This window comes from Microcebus murinus, chromosome 27, assembly GCF_040939455.1.
Source record: "Microcebus murinus isolate Inina chromosome 27, M.murinus_Inina_mat1.0, whole genome shotgun sequence".
Classification (NCBI taxonomy): Eukaryota; Metazoa; Chordata; class Mammalia; order Primates; family Cheirogaleidae; genus Microcebus; species Microcebus murinus.
The window spans coordinates 15,445,449-15,464,990 of record NC_134130.1 but is presented as its reverse complement, the minus strand read 5'-3'; the positions used below and the strand labels follow the sequence as shown (position 1 = coordinate 15,464,990).

Below are 19,542 nucleotides of genomic sequence, written 5' to 3'. Positions count from 1 at the left end.
ATACTGTGTAATGACAGCTTCTAATTTTGGGTATGAAGAATTTTCTCTTTTATGTTCTAAAACTCAGAAAACAAACAAACAAACAAAAAAAACATAGATTCTTAGGCTGATCTCACTGCTTATATATGTTGAGTGTGTATATGTTCAACAGAGGTCTTTCTATAAGTTGATCAGATTATACGTTATAAATTTTCTTATTTGGCTTTATAGGAATACAAACTGCAGCACCAAACAGTGCCCATTGTTTCCCAACAAGCCAGTGGGTATACTGGAAATATAATCTAATTCTTACAAGCATTTGCCTTCAAAATGAAGGGCTCCTAGGAAAGTTTTGGTGATCACAAATAGAAAAATCTTAAGGGTAGGCCAAAGCCCTAACTAAATGAATGGTGTCTTTTTATGTCTTCTACATTGGTGGCTGCCTCCCATTTCTTAAATATCTTACTTTTTTTGATCCTTTACATTGTCCCTGCTGATTTTTTTCTTCCTATCATATTTTCTTTTGAGTAGCTTACTTTATTTTTTTATTTTTTATTTTTTTGAGACAGAGTCTCACTTTGTTGCCCAGGCTAGAGTGAGTGCCATGGCGTCAGCCTAGCTCACAGCAACCTCAAACTCCTGGGCTCAAGCAATCCTTCTGCCTCAGCCTCCCGAGTAGCTGGGACTACAGGCATGTGCCACCATGCCTGGCTAATTTTTTCTATATATGTATTAGTTGGCCAATTAATTTCTTTCTATTTATAGTAGAGATGGGGTCTCGCTCTTGCTCAGGCTGGTTTTGAACTCCTGAGCTCGAGCAATCCGCCCGCCTCGGCCTCCCAGAGTGCTAGGATTACAGGCGTGAGCCACTGCACCCCGGCCTGTTAACAAACTCTTGATTTACCAAAGATAAGCTCCTTGCTTAAGTAACAAAAAAGATAAATACTGGAGACATTTATAGTTTTTATTGTTCCTTTCTGTTAAGTAAGAGATTGGTCTCTTAGTGGCCTCTTTTTCTTTGATAGATCTAAGGTAAACAACCTAATCCTTATTTGAATTCACATGTGGTTGTGCAAATTGTAGCTTGCATGACTGAAGTCCCTTGTAGTTGTACAGTCTGCCATATGCACAGATACACTGTGGGCCTGATGAGACTACTAAAATATTCATACTTAAAAGAGATTAGCCTTTGTTCCTCCTAGCTGCAAAGACACCCTTGCTTGGCCTGGCCCGGTGGCTGACGCCTGTAATCCTAACACTCTGGGAGGCCGAGGTGGGCGGATTGCTCAACGTCAGGAGTTCAAAACCAGCCTGAGCAAGAGGGAGACCCTGTCTCTACTATAAATAGAAAGAAATTAATTGGCCAACTAATATACATAGAAAAAATTAGCCACACATGGTGGCGCATGCCTGTAGTCCCAGCTACTCGGGAGTCTGAGGCAGAAGGATTGCTTGAGCCCAGGAATTTGAGGTTGCTGTGAGCTATGTTGATGCCACAGCACTCACTCTAGCCTGGGCAACAAAGTAAGACTCTGTCTCAGAAAGAAAAAAGAAAAAAAAGACACCCTTGCTTAGTTGCTCTCCTGAGTAAGCATTTTTTAGCTGGTTTTCAGAGGGGAGACTTCAAATTTTTATTTTTATTATGTGTATCCCCTAAAAATTTTTTTTTTTTTTTTTGAGACAGAGTCTCACTTTTGTTGCCCAGGCTAGAGTGAGTGCCGTGGCGTCAGCCTAGCTCACAGCAACCTCAAACTCCTGGGCTCAAACGATCCTCCTGCCTCAGCCTCCCAAGTAGCTGGGACTACAGGCATGTGCCACCATGCCCGGCTAGTTTTTTGTATATATATTTTTAGTTGGTCAATTAATTTCTTTCTATTTTTAGTAGAGACGGGGTCTCGCTCAGGATGGTTTCGAACTCCCAACCTCGAGCAATCCGCCCGCCTCGGCCTCCCAGAGTGCTAGGATTACAGGCGTGAGCCACCGCGCCCGGCCCCCCTAAAAATTTTTGAAAAAACTGTGTAACTACTTGAACTTTTTTTTTAGATTGACACCTAAAATTTTTCATCAAAATTTAAATATTAATAGTTGTAGTTATGTCATTTTTAACATATATGTTGACGTTTAAAACGAAGTTGTTACATTATTCTTTTAAATGTATTTCCTGGAATAGTATCTACCATCATCCTTTTACAAAACACCCAAATAATCCCTTGTTTAACATTTGGAAAGTTTACACATGTTTCGCGTTTTTCTCTTTCAAGTCCTACCTCCCACCCTAAAAGTAACAATGTAGTATATTCTTAAGCTAGAAGCTCTTCTATCATTCTGTGCTTTTCTGCCACAAGAATATTGAAAGTTTAAAATGTGTTTTATTTTTTATGACCATAAATCTCTAAATGTTACCATTTTTTTCTTTTGGATTAAGCTATCTTTACAATTTTTATTATTAGTATAAAGTTGATGAAAATGGCATAAATGTCATGAATTTTGGTATTATTTATATGAGAAGGACATTTTTATTGGAAATATCTCTTTGAGTGAAATGAATGGGCTCTCCTCCCCACCATAGTTTTGTATCTGGGCTGCGTATGATTCGTTGTTAGAATATGATAGGGTTCAGATCAGTTTCATTCCTAGTTTCCATTTCCATACATGTGATTGACGAGAAACTTGTTCACATGAAGTAGATTAGGATGGTATTGGAAGAGTTCTGTTAAAGCAATATTGTGTTTTGGCTTTGTTTTGTTTTTGATCTTTTTAACCTTCTGAGTTACATGTCAGAAATCGTCGATTTTATTTTCCAGATTGTAGATAGTTGCTAACATTAATATCACTTTTATGTAGCAGTTTACAATTTGCAAATACCTTTAACTTTTATTATCTCACTTGCTCATCATGTGGTACAGGCATACCATATCTCACCTTTCGTTTATAAATGAAGAAAACGAAGTTTAGAGAGGGTAGGAGTCTTACCTAAAGACCTACAGACTCTCCATGAGGTTGCCAGGACCCAGTGCAGACCTTCTGCCTTCAAACCCGTGCTTGTTTTATTGAATCAGCAATTATTCAATTTATTGTGAATTTCTTTATACCATTGTCAGTATAATATTTTACCACACCCTTTAAATGTGTTTTTATCAAAAACATCAAGCTGTGACATAGGTCATTTGTTTTATGGATGATATTGTCACATAACCTAATTGGCAAAAATAGTCTTCAAAATATGCCAGAGTATATACTAGTAAGCACTAATAGATTCACTTGCTAGTAAATATTTTTTTGTTAAAAGGACATAGAAAGTAAAAAGATGTTATAAAATATAATAAAGCATTGACTATAAATATTTTATTTTAAAATAGATTGTAAAATGCTTTATCGTACCTCTCACATTGACTCTGAAAGCAATCATAGAATTTTTATCAGTGAGTTTTATCCAGTGTATCTTGAAAAATTGGATAATCCTAGAAAATATTCTATTTGTTTTTACAAGCATTAGCACTACTGAGTATACTAGTTAGGTTGGTGGAGGGTTCCTTTTTACTAATGACTTCCTCTAGGGATGTGTATTAAGAATAGCTGAATAAGGCCGGGCGCTGTGGCTCACGCCTGTAATCCTAGCTCTTGGGAGGCCGAGGCGGGCGGATTGCTCAAAGTCAGGAGTTCAAAACCAGCCTGAGCAAGAGCGAGACCCCGTCTCTACTATAAATAGAAAGAAATTAATTGGCCAACTGATATATATATAAAAAAATTAGCTGGGCATGGTGGCGCATGCCTGTAGTCCCAGCTACCCGGGAGGCTGAGGCAGAAGGATCACTAGAGCCCAGGAGTTTGAGGTTGCTGTGAGCTAGGCTGACGCCACGGCACTCACTCTAGCCTGGGCAACAAAGCGAGACTCTGTCTAAAAAAAAAAAAAAAAAAGAATAGCTGAATAATTGTTTTTAATTAAATATACACAAAACATGTTTTATAGTATAGTGATAACAGCTACCACTTATTTAGCATTTAATATATTAATATGTCAAGCACCATTCTAAGCATTTGAGATATATTAACTCATTTAATCCTCACAACAACCATTTGAAGTAATACCCCATTTTGTAGATGATGAAAGGTGAAGAACAGAGATGAGTAACTTGCTGAAGGACACACCAGTATAAGTGACAGAATGTGGAACTGAATCCACAGTCCCCAACTTCATGAAAAGTGCCGTGCTTGCTTTCTCTGTGCAGTATTTCCTGTTGCTTTTCCTTCGTTCTCACAGGACTCTTTAACAGTAGAGAGCAGTGGGCTCTTTAACAGCAGTGGTCAGAGTCTGCCTAAAGGCAGAATTTTTTAATTAAATGAATTTATCATTACTCCTACCATCCTACTTTTCAAAAAGTTCTGAACTTAGAATATGTTACTGAGAACCAATCCTGTTTGTATTAATAGCATATTTTATCCTTAACTGAAACATGTCTGTCAAAGCAAAAGAAAGTCTATAAATTTAGGGTACCTTGATTAATCATTTAAGATGGAGGAAACTTTCTCTTGAGCACCTGTGAGATTTGTATACATTAGAGCAATGTGTCATAGTAAGATTTGAGATGAGTTGAGTTTGTATGTTTCCTTTGCAAAGTGAGAGAAAGGCTGTTGTTAACACAGGCACTTTTTTAGGTGGATAAAGTTTAGGAAAGAGTATTTACGGAAATTGATATCTGAAAATTGATTCCTTTAAAACCATTCTTTCGTGGGGACCCTTGAGAAGTTATCTAGTATATGTACCTAGTTTCCAGCTTGGGAAAGGTAATAGTTGCTCAAAAGTCTGAACTTCTGAATTAAAAAAAAATCTAACCTCCACAAGGGATTTGTGGTTAGTTTAATTTATTCCCACTATAGCTGTATCTAGGGAACTATGAAGATATCTTTTATGAAACAGCCCCAAGGATATGGTCTACTGGAAAGTTTTGCCTGAAGGTGCTTTAATGGAAAGTAGTAGATTCTATATCTTTCCTCTTAGTTTGTTAGATTCATACCTTGAAAGTGCTAGTTAAGACAGAATATATCAGGATCTAACCTTCCCTCGCTGTTTGGTGGCAGCAGTGGTGTTGGTGGCAGGTGGTTGGTACTCCGTGCACATTTCTGCAGGGGGTTTCAGGCTGAGCTCGGGTAAAAGATGTCATATTCCACCACTTCATGTATTTGATGTGTGAATCTCATATGTAGATTCTGGCTCTTAAAGAGAGTCTGAATAGAGGCACTTCAGGAAGTTCTTATAACCATTCGCCTATCCCAGACTAAATGACGTGGCTGTCAACCCTTTCGGGCTGTAGTTCTCCATTTGCTGTAGTCTGTATGTGCTATATCTCACCTAGAGTAGGGCACTTAAATATGGAATAATTATTATTCTGGAGCTCTTACCATTCCTCTGTGAATTAACTAAAATGTCACATTTTTGTCCAATCAATATTCCCAGACATTTAACAGAGTTTACTTGAAGAACAATTCTAGGCTAAATTCTGAGCACATTAAGAGTCTTAGCTGGAGAAGGGCTTAAATATTGACACTTTAATCTCCAGCACTTTTCTAAACAGGCCGGGCGCGGTGGCTCACGCCTGTAATCTTAGCATTCTGGGAAGCCAAGGCAGGAGGGGAGGATCGCTTGAGCCCAGGAGTTCGAGACCAGCTTGAGCAAGAGCGAGACCCTATCTCTACAAAAAATAGAAAAATGAGCCAGGCATGGTGGTATGCGACTGTAGTCCCAGCTACTTGGAAGGCTGAAGCAGGAGGATCGCTTGAGCCTAGGATTTTGAGGTTGCTATGAGCTATGCTGACACCATGGCACTCTAGCCCAGGCAACAGAGCAAGCCTCTGTCTCAAAAAAAAAAAAAAAAAAAAAAAAAATGCCAACATCCCCAAAATGAATACACAATTAAAAAATCCCAAAACTGTTCACAAAGCAAATTGTACCTTTTTTCAGGAAAGGAAAATTTAGGTATGTTGTGTGACATTCTGTTAATATAGTTCATTGACAACCACAGTAAATAATATTACTCTAGTCTGTCTTATTCATAGCTTTGTCCTTATGCATTTAGTACTTGCATTATAAATTTTTTTATCATTATATAGCCATCTCATTTGTTTATAATTAAGCATTGGCTATTTTTCTAATAATTGAAATCTGGTGTCTTTCAGTAATTGTGGAGAAAGAGGAGAAAATATCTATTTTATAGCACATATAAACATGCCCTGTACTTTGGCTCCTTTGGTTAGTCAGAGTCAACAGCCTGCATATTCAGTCATGAAAAGAATGGATTCTCTTCTGATTTTTCTCCTACTCATTGACCTTGCTTAGCCCAGCACAATACACCGAATTTTTTGTTTCTTCCTATTATATACTTACATATATGTGTGCTTTTTAAAGTGCAGTGCTAATTGTGTTTGGAGAAAGTACTTCATTTTTAAACAAGTTCTTTAATTGAAGAAGAACTTCTTTTCTATAAAACCTTTTTACTGTTAACCTATCTTGTCATAAACTTCTAGTTTATTTAACTCAAGGTCTAATATTAGTCAAATTTTCATTTTTATTAGGCTTTTGTTAGAGGAGCATGCCACTCTGAATTTGATCTTTCAAGGTATCAAGTTTGTTTTTTTGATTGCTTGAACCTATTTTACAGTGATTATTACTTTCTCAAATGAATTTGTGGCAACTGCTATTTTACCTACTTATTTAAAGATGTTTCAACAAAGCTAGCAGGTTTTTCTATGACTTTTTTAGTCATAGTTGGAAGATTAAAGCTTCACTTATCTACAGTTTAACCTTTGCTTCTCATCTAAACTCAAATTTTACTCTTTAATAGGTTTTTTTTCTTACTATAGAGATGAGTTGTTTATCCCTGCTAATCCAAAAGGTCATCTGAAGAAAACAATGAGGAGAACATAAGAGCCCTCCCGTGTGACTTTGTGGGCAGGGCTTTATCTACTTCCAGGGTGTGAAGTGTTCTCAAAAATGCCCACTGCTTCTGGGTTTTCATTTTTCTTTCTTTCAAAGTAGAGCTGTAAGATTTTCCTACAAGGATTTTAATTATGTAGTGTTCTCATTTTTAATTAAGGTTTTTTTAATTTTCCCTCTTAGAAATTGTGTGGATGTTAATGTTTTAAGTCCTGATTCTACCAGATTAAGTAATAGAAATACCCAGACAGCTGTTTTTATAGGGAAGTATTATGCAGTTACTAGTATCAGTTATTGTGCCTTTTCCCCAGAATTGGCCTTCCGTTGGGTGTATCTCACACAGAGCACCAGTCTCATTTGCCTACTTCAGACTCACGTGTGGGCAATAGGATGATGCTGAGGTGACTGGCTGTTTCAGAAAATTTAGTTTTCTGTAATTGTAGGGCCACAGTTAATAAACTTGCTTTTTTTTTTTTTTTTTTTGGAGTATCTTCTGTGAGCAGAGAACTATACTGAATACAGTTCTTTAACTGTCATTCTTTTTCCGTTATGGGAACTGAGTTACCATCAAGGTGGCATTAGCGGAGGAAGGTGCCAAGTTTCTGTGCGTGTTTTGTGTGCTGTACAAATTCAGTGAGTAGAAATGATCACTGCCTACCAAGAATGCGCAGTGCCAAAGGAAGTATGCCACAAGGGCCCTAAATTCAAAAAAGGTAAACGTGTATAGAGCTCAGTAAAATTTCTGGAAAACTTTGTTACAGTTTTCTAAATATCATTGTAATACATGGTACTTTTTTCACACTTAAACCAGGTCATATTAAAGCTGCTTTTACTAAACAGCTTTGCAGAGATTTTCTAACGGTTCTAGTTTTGGTAATAAATTTGCTAATATTAATATGCATGCTGGGATGTTCTTTGGAATGTCAAGAGTTTTTTCTCACTTTCAATGCAATGTCAAAATTTTATTTCTCATCTTTCTTGTTGGTTTGACTCTTGTGTTTGTGCTTTCCACTTTACAGGCATGCAGTATGGTGACTATGTTAATAATCAAGCTAGCTCCGCACCAACTCCCTTGTCATCAACTTCCGATGATGAGGAAGAGGAGGAGGAGGATGAGGAAGCAGGTCTGCTTTAGCTTTACACCAGTTCTTGATCTTTTCCTACTCAAGTTTTCTTTTTATTTCCACCATCGTACTTAGCCTTTAAAAAAAAGTGTGTCTTTGAAGATATAGCATGATGAACTTACTAGGTTTGGGTTATACGAGGTTGGGTCACTCGAAGTGTTTGTTTTGTTTTCCTCCTTTGGACATCTTGACCATTTTGTAAATAATAGAATACATCTTTCATGATGGTAGAGTGCTCACTTTCAGAAATGCATTTCCTCCCGTGCCACATGCAAAAGAATGAGTCCTGACTAAAGCTTTTGGCTGACAATTGCTTTAGCACCCTTTGGGGAATAATGTTTTATTTTCTGCTTTGCATGCTGTTTTAGTCTAATCAAAATGAGCCATGTGGATTTTATAATGGTAATAGCTCAGTATTTCTGTGAAGTCCTTTTGGCCTTTCTTGTCATGTTTTTAGAAGGCCCAGAACTTGTAGTTATTTTCCTGCTTCATGAAGTAGTAGTTCGTATCTTGTTAGTTATATGTTGCAACCTGTTTCATATCTTTTTCTGCCTTTGTAGAACCCTCCTGAAAATTAAATAGTTCTGTTCCTTGATCAATTCTAATACAGTTGAGTATCCCTTATCTGAAATGCTTGGGACCAGAAGTGTCACAGATTAATTTTCAGATTAGGGATGTTCAACCTATAGTTTAAGACTGAACCAGTAAGTGATGATCTTTCAAATCACTCTAAATGACCATGATTCTCCTTTTGGTGTTTTTATTGAATGGGAGGGTTTGTTCTGTAAACAATTTTTTAACCAAAAATTTCCATTTTCCCTGCATATTTAAATCATTTTGCATGATTTGAGGGGGTAAAGGTAGGGGGTGCTGGGCGGGAAGTAATTTTTTTAGCTCTAAATATGTACCTACCCATCTATCTTTCTGAACTTTTTTGTAATTTTTTTATTTTAATATAATTTCAAACTTACAGAAAAGTTGTAAGAAGAGTAAAAGAAATTCCCATATACGCTTTACCCAGATAAACCATTTTTGCCCCACTTGCTTTATAGTTCTGTCTATATATTTTTTTCCTACACGGTTTGAAAGTAACATCATGGAGTTCACCCCCAAATACTTCAGTATGTATTTCCTAAGGACAGTGTTTTTCATAACCATAATATAATTATCAGGAAATTGAACATTGATGCAATAAAGTCTGATACACGGTCCAAAGTCAAATTTCAACATTTGTCTCAATTAGATCTTTTATAGCTGTTTTCATGGTCTAAGATCCAATATGGGATCATGCATTGAATTTAGTTTTCATAGCTATTTAAACTCCTTCAGTCTGCAACAGTTCCTTAGCCTGCCTTTGTCTTTTTTTTGACCTTGACATTTTCAAAGAGTATAGATCAGGTTTTTTTGAGAAATATCCCTCAATTTGGCCTTATCTGATATTTCTACATGATTAAATTAAGATCATGCGTTTTTGGTGGAATTACCACTAATGTTGTGTTCTCAGTTCATCCTATCTGAGGCACATGATATCAATTTGATCTCATACTGATGAGGTTAACTTTGATTATTTGATTAGGGTAGTATCTGCCATGTTTCTGCACTATAAAGTTGCTACTTTTCCCTCTTGAAATCAAGAAGTAATTTGTGGGGAGATTGTTTGAGACTGTATAAATGTCCTGTCCTTTATTACACCGTCACTGATTAGTTTTGGTATTCTTTGATGACTTTCAAATTCAGACATTCCTTCTATATTGATGAGTTAGGGTTTTATTGTAAAGAACTTTTTCCTTTATTGTTGATTTCTTTAGGTTCATATTGACTCATAGATGTTTATTTTATTCAGTGAGTTATAATCCATTACTATCATTAGTTATTTTGATATCAGCATGTCCTGGATTTGGCCAGGGCCCACTACTTCAACCCAACTCTAATGTCTTTTTATTTATTTATTTATTTATTTATTTATTTATTTATATTTTAATTTTTTTTTGAGACAGAGTCTCACTTTGTTGCCCAGGCTAGAGTGAGTGCTGTGGTGTCAACCTAGCTCACAGCAACCTCAAACTCCTGGGCTCAAGTAATCCCACTGCCTCAGGCTCTCAAGTAGCTGGGACTACAGGCATGCGCCACCATGCCTGGCTAATTTTTTTCTATGTATATTAGTTGACCGATTAATTTCTTTCTATTTACAGTAGAGATGGGGTCTCACTCTTGTTCAGGTTAGTTTCAAACTCCTGACCTCGAGTAGTTCACCCGCCTTGGCCTCCCAGAGTGCTAGGATTACAGCGTGAGCCACCGTGCCCGGCCTTCTAATGTCTTTTTAAATGGTCCCATTTTAAGTACTTGAGCACTTATTGTAAGCACTTTAAGCCTACAGTAAGATGTTCCTAGCTCCTCTTGTACTTGCCCTGCTGCAACCCTGGAATGGACCATTTCTCCAAGGAGTTCCTTTAGTGGAGGAAGGTGTTTTAGAAACCAAGATCTGATTGCAATATGTCCTTATTGCCACTCATGGGTCATTGCTCCCAGGCCCTGAAGAATTTTTATAGTGTACATATTAGTTATATCCTAGCTACATCTTACTTTTCTATCTTATGGTCCTTATTTTGCAGATTTCTAAATGTCATTTTGTATAATGTGATTACTCCCATTTTTGTTCTGCTTAGAATAAGGTACAATTGTTGAAAATTCCATTTGCTTAGATAGAAAAAAATTGGAAGATCAAAAATATATAGCATTTCTGGCTTCCCTCCTATTGCCTTATCCTGTTTAACAAAATTTTTTCTTTATTACAGATTAAAAATTCCTGAGTTTTTACTTCAAGGCATTTGGATTTTAATAATAACATTTCTGAGCGCTTACTGTCTGGCAGCCCTAGCACAAAAGAGCTAATGTATCTCTCTGGGTTTTTGTTTAAATTTTTCCAGATTCAAACCCTGACTGTGTCACTTATTAGCTTTATGATCTTAGGCAAGTTTCTTATTTTATTCTATTCTAATTTTTTTATTTTTTTTTAGAGATAGGATCTCACTATATTGCCCAGGCTGGGCCCAATCTCCTGGGCTCAAGTGATCCTTCTGAGTACCTGGAACTATAGGCATGGGCCACCATGCCCAGCTTAAATTTTTTAAACTCATTGAGCCTCAATTTACTCATCTGTAAAATGGGAATAATAATAGTAACAATTACATATAGTTGTTTTGAGGATTAAAGATATTCTTTTGTGAAGAGCTTAGAATAGTAAGTATTTGGCAAATGGTAAACAGTCAAAGATTACCTGTCATGACTAACATTGGATTGTGTTCTTATCTCAGTTTATTCTTTTCAACAATCCTGCCAGGCAAAAAAATAAAATCAACTCTATTTTACAGATGAGTTACTGAGCCCTGAACATGTTAAGTAACATCTGCCTGTGGTCGTACAACTGCCAGGTAGCAGAGTAGGGATTCAAACTGAGGTCTCTCAGCAGAAAGGTATTAAAAAGGAAGGTGTCTCTATCTCTAGTGAGAGACATAAACTGCAGGAATGGGAGGAAAGTAAAGGGCACATGGCAGCAGTCAGTGCAGTGTTATTACTTACATGTTATCTTATGCCTGTGCCTTTTTTATATGCAGCAAAATAATAAGATTATGTTATCGATATTTTTACTCGAATTCAGGTATTCCACGTTCATGATTTTTTAATATTTTTGCTGATTGCAAATTAAAGAGAGTGAGTGAGGGGTGGGAGGGGAAGAAAACCTAGCTTTAAAAGGGATTTTAGTTTTATTTCTTTAAACCCTGCCTAGTTATAATAATTTTTTTATATAAAGAGGTTTCAAACAAAGTGGCTCAAATTGGTGTGGGGATAAGTATCTAACAAAGGACTGATTTGGAGTGCTCTACTTTTTAAGCATTGCAGTGACATGCATACCCTGTATTCATGAGATTTTTGCCTAAACAGTTTATGTGGTTCTCTAATTAAAAAAAAAAATCATTGGGCTGGTCATGGCGGCTCATGCTTATAATCCTAGCACTCTGGGCTGCCAAGGCAGGTGGATTGTTTGAGCTCAGAAGTTCGAGACCAGCCTGAGCAAGGGCGAGACCCCGTCTCTACTAAAAAAAAAAAAAAAAAATTAGCTGGACAACTAAAAAGTATATATTAAAAAAAAAAAAAAAAAAAAAATTAGCCAGGCATGGTGGCGCATGCTTGTAGTCCCAGCTACTAGGGATCAAGACTCTGTATCAGAAGTTATTAGATTAGCAATGTTAAGTGTTAAAGAAAGTTTGGTTGAAATCTTAGGGGGAAAAAATGGGATTTATAAATCAGGACGGTCTTGTTTTGTTTTTTCCTTTCTTTGTAGCATTCTTTGGGGACAGGGAGAGAGAGGGAAGAGAGAAAATGAAGAACAATTTCCCAAGTCTGTTTCTGATATCTGTTTAATGTATGTCTGCTGTATCTGTTTAATCATACTATTAATAGTAGCCCTGTAGAGTAGGTATTGCTATAAAACATGTTACTAATGAGGAACATTAGTAACATTCTCTTAACTGGTAGGTGGTAGACGTAGACTTTCACTTAAACACTTTTTCCACGGTGGATGTTTGTTTGTTTGTTTGTTTGTTTGTTTGTTTGTTTTAGACAGGGTCTCTCTCTGTCACCTGGGTAGAGTGCAGTGGTATCATCATTGCTCACTGCAACCTCAGACTCTTGAGCTCAAGTGATCCTTCTGCCTCAGCCTCCCAGATAGCTGGGATTATAGGCACATGCCACCACAGCTGGCTGATTTTTCTTTTTTTTTTGAGATAGAGTCGCACTGTTGCTCAGGCTAGAGTGCCGTGGCATCAGTCTAGCTCACAGCAACCTCAAACTCCTGGGCTCAAGCAATCCTGCTGCCTCAGCCTCCCAAGTAGCTGGGACTACAGGCATGTGCCACCATGCCTGGCTAATTTTTTCTATGTATATATTAGTTGGCCAATTCATTTCTTTCTATTTATAGTAGAGACGGCATCTCACTCTTGCTCAGGCTGGTTTCTAACTCCTGAAGTTGAGTGATCCTCCCGCCTCGGCCTCCCAGAGAGCTAGGATTATAGGCGTGAGCCACCACACATGGTCTGATTTTTCTATTTTTTTGTAGAGGGGTCTCGCTCTTGTTCAGGCAGGTCTGGAACTCCTGGCCTCAAGTAATCCTCCTGCCTCAGCCTCCCAGAGTGCTGGGATTACAGGCATGAGCCACCCTGCCCAGCCTTTTTCCATGTTTTATGCAAATTATGAGAAAATAAAATCTCAAATTATCTAGTTAATTTCAAGTTGAACAACATAGTAAGTGCATTGCCTTTGTCGATCCATGTTGCTTATGTTTTAGAGAAAGGACAGCTGAAGCCTTTTTAAAAGGCTTAAATGATTCCTGGTACCTTCCCCCAGCATCAAGGACCCTGAACTTTTCTTTTGATCTATTCTCCTCTTTGCTTCCTCACATATCAGCTCCACCTCCTTTTATTCCTTACCCCTTTCTTTCAAACTATGACCTAGAGCCAGTAAAAGAATGAGGGAAAATTTTAAGTACTACTTTCATACTCTGCCCCTCCTTTGATCTCAGAATGTTTGTTATCACTAGTTGTAGTGTGAAGGGACTGAGGCAGACTGGAGCTATCTATGGTTTGAGAGTGGGACAAGAACCAAAGCTACTCATTCATCTGAAACCAGCTTGTCCGCTGAAAGCAGTACTTTGCTTGGTGTAATGTTTTCAATATAGTAGCATAGCTCTGGCCTCCAAATGATAGGGAAGCAGATATCATGTATGATTATATGAAAGATACAGTAATTCAGGGTTGACAAAAATGCTCCTATTTATAGGAGAGGAAATTCTTTTCCTTTGGCATATAGGAAAGGTTTCACAAAGGATTTGAAATTTGAAGGGTAGGTAGGAATTTGCCATGCAGAGAAAGGAAATCTAGGCTAACAGACCAACATGTTCAGTGCATAAGCTCAAGAAAATTTGGTGTGTTGGGTGAAGATCGATAAGTTTGCTGTAACTGCATCGTAAGGTAAAAGAGGGAGAATGGTACAGGGACAGCTGAGAGATGCAGGTGTAAAGGACAAATTTTGAAGTTTCTTTTATGACAGTGTGAAAGCATTTAGACCTATGATGGTTGGCGGGCAAGTTTTTCCTGATTAGAGAGAATGTCATGGTATTTTTAATAACAATTTTACTGAGATAAAATTCACAGACCATAAAATTCACCCATTTAAATTGTGCTCTTTTGCAGCTTTTAGTATATTGACAGAATTTGACAACCATCACTACTATGTAATTCCAGAACATTTTTATCACCCTAAAATAGAAACTGTACCATTTAGCAGTCACTTCCCCATGTTACTCTCCCGTGCAGCACACACAGCTCTAGCCAACTACTAATCTGCTTCTGTCTCTATAGATTTGTCTGCTGTGAACATTTCATATAAATAGGTCATATATGTGTTTCTGTGGCTGATTTCTTTGTCTTAGCATAATGTTTTCAAGGTTCATCTATGTTGTGGCATATATCAATGAGCTTTTTATTGTTGAAAGATACATTATGTGAATAAATCACATTTTGTTTATTCATGAACTGGTAGACATTTGAATTGTTTCAACTTTTTGGCTACTGTGAATAATGCTGCTATGAACATTTGTCAACAAGTTTTTGTGTGGGTTTATGTTTTTATTTCTTGCAAGTGGAATTACTGGCCCCAAACTCCATATTTAACCTTTTGAGAAACTGCCAAACTATTTTCCAAAGTGACTTCACCATCTAATAATCCCATGAGGATTCCAGGTTCTCAATATCCTTGCCAAAACTTGCTTTTAATGGTCTCTTTGGTTGTACCATCTTAGTGGATGTGAAGTGGTATCTCATTTTAACTTTCATTTTCCTAATGGCTAGTGATGTTGAGCATCTTTTCATTTGCTTATCAGCCATTTGTTTACCTTCTTTAGAGAAATATCTGTTTAAATCCTTTGCCCATTTTTAATTCAGCTGTCTTTTTATTGTTGAGTTGTAAGAGTTTATTATATATTCTGGATACAAGTCTCTTATCAGATATATGATTTGCGAATATTTACTTCTGTTCTGTGGGCTGTCTCTTTACTTTCTTGGTAGTGTGATGCCTTTGGAGCACAGAAGATTTCAATTTTGATGAAGTCCAATTTCTATTTTTTTTTCCTGCTGCTGCTTATGCATTTTATGCCTAATCTACAATCATGAAGATTTACTCCTATATTCTAAGAGTTTTGTAGTTTCAGAACTTAGATTTAAATCTTTGATCCATTTTGAGTTAATTGTAGTGGAAGATGTAAGGAAGGGGTTCAACTTCATTCTTCCATATGTGGATACCTTAATAGCTAGTTGTTCCAGCATTATTTGTTGAAAAGAATATCCATTTCCCATTGAAATGTGTTGGTAAAGTGTTTGATTTTATTGAGATAAAACTCACATAACCATTTTAAACTGTATAATTCAGTGGCATTTAGTACATTTACAGTGTTGTGCAACCACCACCTCTATCTAGTTTTATGTAACTTTGTGAAGTACTAAACTAGATTGAACTAGTTAGAACTCAAAATTTTATCATCCCAAAAGAAAACCCTACACTAAGCAGTAGCTCCCCATTTTCCTCTCCCCTGAGCCCCTGGCAACCACCAATCTACTTTCTGTCTCTAGATTTACCTATTCTGGATATTTCATATAAATAGAATCAGATAATATGACATTTCATATCTGGCTTCTTTCAGATATGAAACCAGAAAACTTGGCAGGTTTTCAGGTTCATGCACATTGTAGCATATATTAATACTTCATTACTTTTTATGGCTAAATAATGTCCCATTGTATAGATAATACTTATATCCATTCATTTGTTGATGAATATTTGGATTTTGGTTTATTGTTTTTTGATGCTATTACTGTAAGACTTTTGACCTTATATATTAGCATTCTACTGTAGTTAAAAATTGACAAACATAAGGGACAAAACCAAAGAGCCACTACTGCACTCACATTCTTTATTAAGAGAAATGGTATGTGTGTGTATAATTTTTCTATTTGTTGTGAAGAAGTTACTTAGTAAATAGTAGTGTCTTCCACATATTACTTATTTTATAGGTGGCTTCATATTTGCTGTCTCATTTAAGCCTCACGAGAACATTGAAAAGCTCACAAAGAACATTTTAAAATTTGTTTTTATTTTGCAGAAGGGAATATTGATGGTTGTAACTTTTGCCTTCACGTCGTGTTCTTTACTGATAATAGAATGTTTCTACACAAATAATGTTAACTATTATGCCCTGAGTCTATATGTCTGATTCTCATGGTATCCAAATTATTCAATAAAAGATAATTATCCATACCTATTCTTTTTATATCACAGTTGATAAGCCTCAGTTATAATATTGATGTTAAGAGCCAGGTATACGCTGGGCATGGTGGCTCACACCCGTAATCCTAGCACTCTGGGAGGCTGAGGCAGGCAGATAGCTCAAGGTCAGGCGTTTATAACCAGCCTGAGCAAGAGGGAGACCCCGTCCCTACTAAAAATAGAAAGAAATTAATTGGCCAACTAAAAATACATAGAAAAAATGAGCCAGGCATGGTGGCACATGCCTGTACTCCCAGCTACTCGGGAGGCTGAGGCAGGAGGATTGCTTGAGCCCAGGAGTTTGAGGTTGCTGTGAGCTAGGCTGATGCCATGGCACTCTAGCCCTGAGAACAGAGTGAGACTCTGTCTCCAAAAAATAAGTAAATAAATAAAATAAAATAGAGCCAGGTATAACCTATACCACAGAATTTTGTCTTACTAAGAAACAGACCAAGGTGTCTAACACAAGAGAGGCGCTCATGTGGTTTTTTGGTTTTATTCATTAGTATGTTCTCTAGTATTTCTACCTAGGATATATTTATAGGTTCTCAATGAAATATTTGTTGAATGAATGAAAGGAACATATTGTATGTTCTACTATCCATGTGAGCTATCACCAGCATTCATAAAGTACCATGGAACTTTCCTCTTCATCTTATAGGTTTTGAATGAACACACATAATAAAAATTCTTACAATCTAACACTTATTAGAGTGCCTTTCATTTGTATTTCCTTGTTAAATTTGGCAGATATTACTTAATCTCTATTCTGCAGATGAATAAACTGAGGCACAGAAAAACTTAGCTTGCTATGTAGCAACTAAAGCCATAGACTCCTCTTTTATTAATAGTTCATATACAGATGTTCTGTGTTATAAAAGCCATTGACATTTAATTATCTTAAAATGTACTAATACTTATGAGATACATTTAATAGTATGAGATTTGGTAGATGTAATCGTTAAGGTATGACTATATTACATTTCGTCAACCTAAATGGTATATTTATGTGTTTGACTACTTTTCATATTTGGTGTCTCTTCTCTAGGATACCTTACATGTGTTTCACTGAATTTTACCCCATTCATCAGCTTCATCTTCTCCCCTCTCTCATCCCCCATTCTCATTAACAGAAATTCATATGTGATTTTTTAAATGTTTTTCATAAACATTTCACTTTTTTACTAGAGTCAGGAATTTCCCTAGTTCAGGAAAAACGTCTTTGTCAAAATTACCAAAGGCTGCTCTAAGATACATTGTCATTTTAAACTTAGTAGGTATATTTTGGTTTTCCTTTTAGGTGTTGACAGCTCTTCTACCACAAGCAGTGCTTCTCCAATGCCCAACAGTTACGATGCGTTAGAAGGAGGCAGCTACCCAGGTAATTTGTTGTTTTGTGCTTGCTTGATGTTTGTTTTAAAAATTATTGACCATCATTTGCTTTCAGACATGAACATATATCACACATCAATAATGTTAACTGTCATATAACAGCTTTGAATTTGTTTCTGGGAGATAGGAGGACTTTTTTAAATTTTTGTTATCACATTATCTTTTTCCTCTTTCTAAAAGATTCTTTTTTTTTTTTTAAGAGACAGGATCTCTTGGCCAGGTTGGTCTCAAGCTCCTGGGCTCAAATAGTCCTCCCAGCACAGCCTCCTGCGTAGTGGGGCCACAGGCCTGTGCCTGGCTTAGAATACTTAATAGCCAATAATTTTCCTCCTCTTTTTTTTTAACTAACTTCTTAAATAAATTTCATAAGTTTGTTTTCATGCTTAGGTTCTTGAATTCCTTTCAATTAGCCTCTGAATATAAATAGTCCTTGACTCTTTGCTTGGCCTGTGGCTCCTGGCTGTTTCCACTAGGTCAGTTGATTTGCCGTCTTGGGGGTAAGTTTTGGAGGCATCACTTTTAACCAAATCTGGAAATAACTATAGTCCCAGCTACTCGGGAGGCTGAGGCAGCAGGATTGCTTGAGCCCAGGAGTTTGAGGTTGCTGTGAGCTAGGCTGATGCCATGGCACTCTAGCCCTGAGAACAGAGTGAGACTCTGTCTCCAAAAAATAAGTAAATAAATAAAATAAAATAGAGCCAGATATAACCTATACCACAGAATTTTGTCTTACTAAGAAACAGACCAAAGTGTCTAACACAAGAGAGGGCCCATGTGGTTTTTTGGTTTTATTCATTAGTATGTTCTCTAGTGTATCTACCTAGGATATAATTATAGTTTATTTTAATTACATTAAAGTAAAGGAGTGGTGGATACTATTAATAGGAAGAAAAGGCTTAACTTTTATAATTAATAGTTATTTCATTTTGATATCTTATACTGTGATTTCTTACTCTCCTTTCTCTTATCTCTAACAACTTGACAACCACACCTGATCTCTTTCTCTTCTTCTAAAGATTCCAAACTTTAGGACTAATAGAAGTAATTTTGCCCTTCTCTTTATTTTTTATTTCGTTTATGATAATCTAGGATGAAGCTTAATTGAAGTTGGAATGTGCTATACTTAACTAAACACACACTATCTTGCTATCACTATACTATGAATCTGTAGAAAACTTTAATCTTCTCAGCTTAGTACAGAATTTTGTTTTAATATTTTAAGGATATTCGAATAAGCTACTCAGTCATATGTGGTTAAGGGCTTTTTTTCCCCTGGGAATTTGTGTATATATATATATATATATATATGTGTGTGTGTGTGTGTGTGTGTGTGTGTGTGTGTAAGAACTTGTATAAACCATTCCAAAAGTAAGTTATTGTCAACATATTCTACTAGCTGCTTGGGAGCAGGAGTTCGAGGTTGCAGTGAGCTGTGATCATACCACTATACTCTAGCCTGGGCAACAGAGGAAAATTCTCTCTTAAAAAAAAAATTCGGGTCAGGTATGGTGGCTCATGCCTGTAATCCTAGCACTCTGGGAGGCCGAGGCCAGCGAATTGCTCAAGGTCAGGAGTTCGAGACCAGCCTGAGCAAGGGCGAGACCCCGTCTCTACTATAAATAGAAAGAAATTAATTGGCCAACTAATATATATAGAAAAAATTATCCGGGCATGGTGGTGCATGCCTGTAGTCCCAGCTACTTGGGAGGCTGAGGCAGCAGGATTGCTTGAGCCCAGGAG

At 36.8% G+C, this 19,542-nt stretch overlaps 1 protein-coding gene across 5 annotated transcripts in view; it reads left to right on the top strand.

The window, feature by feature from the left end:
- The window catches only part of SEC24B (SEC24 homolog B, COPII component), a 65,359-nt gene that overhangs the window by 16,990 nt on the left and 28,827 nt on the right, over nucleotides 1-19,542 (top strand). For 2 of the 5 annotated variants that reach the window (XM_075998207.1, XM_075998206.1), the window contains exons 4-5: nucleotides 7,930-8,034; nucleotides 17,711-17,791. In XM_075998207.1, the coding sequence (XP_075854322.1) occupies nucleotides 7,930-8,034; nucleotides 17,711-17,791 (186 nt within the window). Of the gene's footprint in view, nucleotides 1-2,086; nucleotides 7,624-7,929; nucleotides 8,035-17,710; nucleotides 17,792-19,542 lie in introns of those variants that run through there. The other 3 variants (XM_075998209.1, XM_075998208.1, XM_075998210.1) reach the window with 2 other exon arrangements.